This window comes from Astatotilapia calliptera, chromosome 20, assembly GCF_900246225.1.
Source record: "Astatotilapia calliptera chromosome 20, fAstCal1.2, whole genome shotgun sequence".
Taxonomy (NCBI): domain Eukaryota; kingdom Metazoa; phylum Chordata; class Actinopteri; order Cichliformes; family Cichlidae; genus Astatotilapia; species Astatotilapia calliptera.
Window position 1 is genome coordinate 9,132,316 of NC_039321.1, and position 5,503 is coordinate 9,137,818.

At 41.0% G+C, this 5,503-nt stretch overlaps 1 protein-coding gene across 2 annotated transcripts; it reads right to left on the reverse strand.

Moving 5' to 3' along the window:
* Positions 1-465: 465 nt before the first annotated feature.
* On the reverse strand, positions 466-4,394 carry asb14b (ankyrin repeat and SOCS box containing 14b). Of its 2 annotated transcripts, none has more exons than XM_026154163.1 (10): positions 4,291-4,394; positions 3,614-3,738; positions 3,462-3,514; positions 3,243-3,374; positions 2,997-3,155; positions 2,644-2,889; positions 2,388-2,556; positions 1,753-2,287; positions 1,484-1,637; positions 466-1,407 (listed from the first exon to the last, which is right to left on the reverse strand). In XM_026154163.1, the coding sequence occupies exons 2-10, from the start codon at positions 3,736-3,738 to the stop codon at positions 1,232-1,234; spliced, it is 1,749 nt and encodes a 582-aa protein (XP_026009948.1). In that variant the 5' UTR covers positions 4,291-4,394; the 3' UTR covers positions 466-1,231. The 2 variants fall into 2 exon arrangements, with proteins under 2 accessions (XP_026009948.1, XP_026009947.1); XM_026154162.1 differs by having other exon boundaries at positions 3,614-3,791.
* Between the last annotated feature and the right edge of the window lie 1,109 nt (positions 4,395-5,503).

Genomic DNA, 5,503 nt, shown 5'->3' on the forward strand with positions numbered 1-5,503 from the left:
CCATAATAGACCCATTTCTGTAATATACTTACATATCTATGTTATTGCCAATATATATTGTAATATATCTATATCACTAAAGCACTTCTGGATGGATGCAAACTGCATTTCGTTGCCCTGTACCTGTGCATGTGCAATGACAATAAAGTTGAATTCTATTCTAATTCTATTCTATTCTATGTATTAAAAATGTATTAAAATCTTGTGTAGAACTAAATACAGAGCAATCACGCTTGTAATACCCCATTCTACCACTAGATGGTAGCAGAGAGGCTGTGATTTTCATATGTGTATCGGTAATACACTTGCCTTCATACATGACTCAATAAACGTAAACCTCTACAGTAAGTAAAATCGATATTTAAAGGGTATTATTATTATTATTATTATTATTATTATTATTATTTTGCTGCTCCTTTTTGGAGTCGCCATAGTGGATCACACCAACCCTCTGCTTGTCCTCCTTCACTGCATCCATGACCCTTCTCTGCAGTCTTCCTCTTTGACTTCTGGCTGGATGCTAACATATTCAGATTTCTTTGTCCAGTGTATCCACTATCCTTCCTCTGCACATGTACAAACAATGTCAGCCTTTGAAAATTTGTCTCCAAACCACTCGACCTGAGCTGTCCCTCTGATATACTAATTCCTAATCTTGTACGAATCCTGGTCATTCCCATCAAAAATTTTAGACTGCCACCTCCATTTGGCCCGTGTTTTTGTCACTGTCTCCACCATTTATCTTGCACTCTTGCTGCTATCCTTCTGTCACAAATCAGCCCTGACACTCATCTCCACCCTACCTACACTTCTCTTTTGTGCTCTGTCTGTTGCTTTGGATGGTTGAACTCATCTAACCTTCACTACCTCTACTTCTGGCATCTTCATCATTTCACCTATCTCCCTCTCATGTAGACGCATGTACTCCGTCTTGCTTCTACCGACTTTCATTCATCCTCTGTCCAGCGCATATTCCACCTCTGCAGGTTCTCTTCCACCAGCTCCCTCCTCTCACTGCAGATCGCCACGTCATCTGCAAACAAACTGTTACCCACCAATGTCCCGCTGCGCTCATATATATGTCTCTGATAGATATTTAAAAGGTGAGTACAATTTATGTTCACATTTTTTGACTGTATAAGTAATGTAATTTTAATCACACATAATAATAATAAAGCAGGAAGCTTTCTATAAAAGAGTGACATCTTTGATATCTATAAATATGTTTTCATCAGGGGATAATCATACTGCCCCTGCTGTAAATGTCAAACTCCTTGTAACGCAGATAATCTTTCAGCCTGGGAGGAAGAGGAAGGAAGTTGATAAAAGCTGGTGCTCTCAAACGCAGGCGTCTAAGGTGCTCCCTTATCCGCAGGCGACACAGGTGCTTCAGGCTCCGCACATTTCCTGTCAGACAAAAAAAGTCAGCAACTACAGATGAAGCGCACATTTTTGCTGACAACAGGTAGTGAGCAGTTCATACTTTGAATGTGGCAGATTTCTGGCCACTGTTTCTGCTCCTGCAGTGTGTCCTTTAGTTTGGTGCAGAAGGAGACGTGGTCAGTGTAGTCAAGCATGATGCGCACCACCTGGGCAGATAAGTGCTTCAGCCAGGATACTGTTATCACCTCACAGAACTAGAAAGGAAAGAGAGATGTGACAGTCAATCTGAAACTTTGTAGAATAGCATTACTCCATTGCACTTCACATGTTCCACTCTTTATCATTTTTTTAGCATAAACTTGGCCTCACCACCATGTCTTTAATGACTGACGTCGTCCAAGCAGTGTAATCATGGGAACTGTCACCATATGGACAGTCAAAGCAGCGCTTCACGTCATAACCATGGTTCAGGATCATTCTCAGCATAACCTCATCTTTTAAGGCATACTGCAGCGCTGAGGGGAAATGAGTGGTGTTGACACGGGAGTAGTAGTTGACATTTGCCCCATACTTCAGCAAGATGTTGATCAGCTCATAATTGCCCTGTCTCAGAGCCACCTGTAGACAGTTGATGGGATCCTGGTTCACGAGAGCCCCGGCCTCTAACAGTAAGCGGGTGCACTGGAGGTCATTGTTGGACACAGCAAAAAAGAGGGCAGACTTGCGGTCATCATCATAGTTGCGGCGGATCCTTGGGTGCAGCATGAAGTTTGGATCGTAGCCAGCTTTGAGCAGTATCTCCACACACTGGGCGTGTCCCCCAGCAGCTGCAGAATGGAGAGGACTCATCCCACTTTCCTTTACAGCATGCAGCTTCGTCACTGGGATGAGATGTTCCAGTGCTCTGTAAAAAAAACAACCCAAAAAAAATCTTTATGTGAGAACATGATATTGGTTGAAACCCTATTTAAAAATTCAGGAAAATAAGTATAGATAATGCTCACAGTCTGTGTCCATGGTATGCCACTCGATGAACTGGCAGGTGCCCACTATAAAGGGGTACGTTTGGATCTGCACCGTGTTCCAGCAGCAAGGAGATTATGTCAGGATTTCCTGATGCCGCTGCATCAAACAAAATCGTACCTGACTCCGACTCACACCACACCTGTGCACCTAAAAAATGAATTAAAGCACTATGAGAACACGCATTTACTTATATACATATGTAAAAGCAAAAGGAGATTGAATCACTACATTTACCTTTCTGTAACAGAACCTCCACCACATTTAGATGTCCATTCTGTGCAGCCAGAGCCAGTGGAGTTTTCTTTTTAACGTCACATGCATTTGGATTAGCACCAGACTCTAAGAGCAGATACACAAAATTCTCCAAGCCTAAAAACGCGGACTCATGTAGAGCTGTCCTGTCCAGTGGTCCGGTTTGGTCTATTTTGGCATTGTAACGAAGCAACAGCGTGGCCAAATCATACTGATCATTTAGAAGAGCTGTGAGCAAAAGGAGCAGGAGAGAAAAGGATGAGAAAGTGTCACACATGTTGAGGTATCTCTAAAATAAAATGTGTTTGAAGTTAGACGAACATAGCGCGAGATACCTGCCACTAATGGAGAATCCTGCTCGTCATTCTGGAGATCTGGGTTGCTACCATTCTGTAACAGGAATGTAGCATTCTCTCTGAGCCCGTGGACCACAGCTAAAAACAGTGGCGTCTCACCCTTCAGAGTGCGACACTGGGCTGCACCCGGGGGTGATGCTGGAACCCAAACACCCAGGAACCGATCAACACCTCAGGGTTGAAATGAACAAGCCTGTGCCAGTCAAAAGTTACAGCTACATTTACCTGAAAAGATAATCTCTAGCACCTTCTTATTCTGCTGTGCCGCAGCCTCGTGCAGCGGGATCCATCCTCGTGTATCAACTCTGGACAGAGTCTCCGGTTGGGCTGCAAGTCTGTTCAGGGCATTCTCATCACCTGAATATGAAGACGGGACGTATCAGATCTTTGAGAAAGATTCAGACTTGTCTGAATCAGCACTGAGGTTAAAGGTCATCAGCTTACCCTCCTTAATTGCTTTAAAAATCTCATCAGGGTCTTCACAAGGTTTCAGATCACTATTTAAAGTTATTGCACAGAATAAGGATTCACTTAAACAAACAAGACATTCATAATATAGATACTTATATGTGAATGCTGGGTGAGTAGATAGAAACCTTGGATTTAATCCTTTTAGCTTTCTATACTGAATTAGACTTTGTTCAATAATATATTGCGTTGCCTCATCTTCGTCCAAGTCTTCCTCTGATTGATAAAAGTCATCTTCTGTTTCCATGCTCATCTGACAAGTGTAAAAAGAGCCAGTGCAGAAGGGGTTACTCTGAGGAGGCACAGCTATAAGGTAAACAAGAGCATTAAATCACACACCACTCACAGTCCTGAATAACAACTGCAACACAGTGCAGCTAAGCAGGAAATGTGGCAGTCAGTCTCATTGTTTTTACTTTACTGACACCATAATACATGCAGGATATTGGATCTAATGACTTTAATTGGACTTATTGTCCCAATTTTCAGTCTAATAACTCTCAATGTCAAAAGCAAATCTCCAGTTGAGAAGCTGCAGGGTTTTTTTTTCTTTCAGCATCGGAAAAACAAACAAATGGAGATTCACAAATGACTCCAGTGGACATTTCTTAAAAAGAACATATAAAGCAGCAGAGGAAATGCTGTTACGAGAGCAGAGACTGCAACACGACACAAAGTTATAGCATGGAAATTCAAATGCCACATGTATTGCAACAGTTTGTATAATATGACAGCGTGGCATTCAAGCTCCACACTAATCAAGTTTTCAACCAAATAAAAATGTTTTTCATCGCGTGGTGTTTACCTTCAGTCAAAAAGCTGCTCTCTGTGTAGTTTTAACACCAGTATAGCCAGGGGGCTCTTTAGCAGCCACACATACTGGGGCTATTTATATCCTGCCCTCTCTCTCTCTCTCTCTCTCTCTCACACACACACACACACACACACACACACACACACACACACACACACACACACACACACACACACACACTATAAATATCAGATCACAAGGTCTTCACAGCCAGTTTCTAGTTTGACCCACTAAGCAACTGCAACAACTGCCATCATTCAACTCATAAGCAATTGTATTCATAATGCAAAATCTAATATTCAAACACAAACCAACAGTTGGTTCACTTTGGAAGTTCACCCCCTCCATAAAATACAATTTTAAAATAAAATTTTTCAGATTTAACAAGATTGTTTTCTTTGTGCATAGCACACTGCTAAATTCAATTATATTTAATCTCTTATGATTCACCCTAAAAGACTTTTATTTTCTACTTGTTATTGCTGCTGCACATTAATAGCTTATAGTCTATAGATGGTATCAGCTCACACTGAGGGAAAAGGAGGCAAACAGGTTACTAAGAAGGCAAATGAACAGCGAGAAAAAGGACAAAAGGTTTATAATAAGGTATCAGTCTAGACAGCAAAACTAGTTTGGAAGCTGAGGCTCTCCGTCAGTAGGTTTTCTAAGTATAATCCATGTTTTTATCTTTAGAGTGATCATTTTATTGGGCTTGTGTCCACCTTAGTATTACAGCACATGAAAAAAGTCACTCCAAGGAGACACATGGCTAAATGTAAAAACTGTAAAGGCATAACTGCAATGATATACCGTATAGGTGTAACTATCCTTTAAGCGTTCAAAGAATGTTTGCAATGTTCTTGGCTTGTTCTTGTGTACTGCAGTCAAACGTTGTATTAAGTAAAATAAGAACCTACATGAAATATATTTTTAAAATGTGAGCCAAATATTTTGAAACCAGTGTGTTTGCAATTAATTTTTGACAGGTTTTTCCATCAGGACTCACACAGCACCAGCTGAGCACCGAGGCGTACCTGTTTCCATGTCTTTCTGTTCAAAAAAAGAAAACAGCACATCTGATGCGCTTAATCTTTCACTGTAACATTTCTGGTGAAAGCACAGCAGCTTTTTTATTTTGTAAGTAGTTAATGGACAAAGTTGTGAATTGAAAATACCAACATTATATTACATTAAGATCTCCACA

What these genes read in the sequence shown, in the direction of transcription:
- asb14b (XM_026154163.1), bottom strand. Translation starts at nt 3,738, where the DNA reads ATGAGCATGGAAACAGAAGATGACTTTTATCAATCAGAGGAAGACTTG. An exon ending in TTTTAAAGCAATTAAGGAGG is followed by an intron (nt 3,375 to 3,461) that starts GTAAGCTGATGA and finishes CTTCATATTCAG; the next exon opens with GTGATGAGAATGCCCTGAAC. An exon ending in GGATTCTCCATTAGTGGCAG is followed by an intron (nt 2,890 to 2,996) that starts GTATCTCGCGCT and finishes TTTTGCTCACAG; the next exon opens with CTCTTCTAAATGATCAGTAT.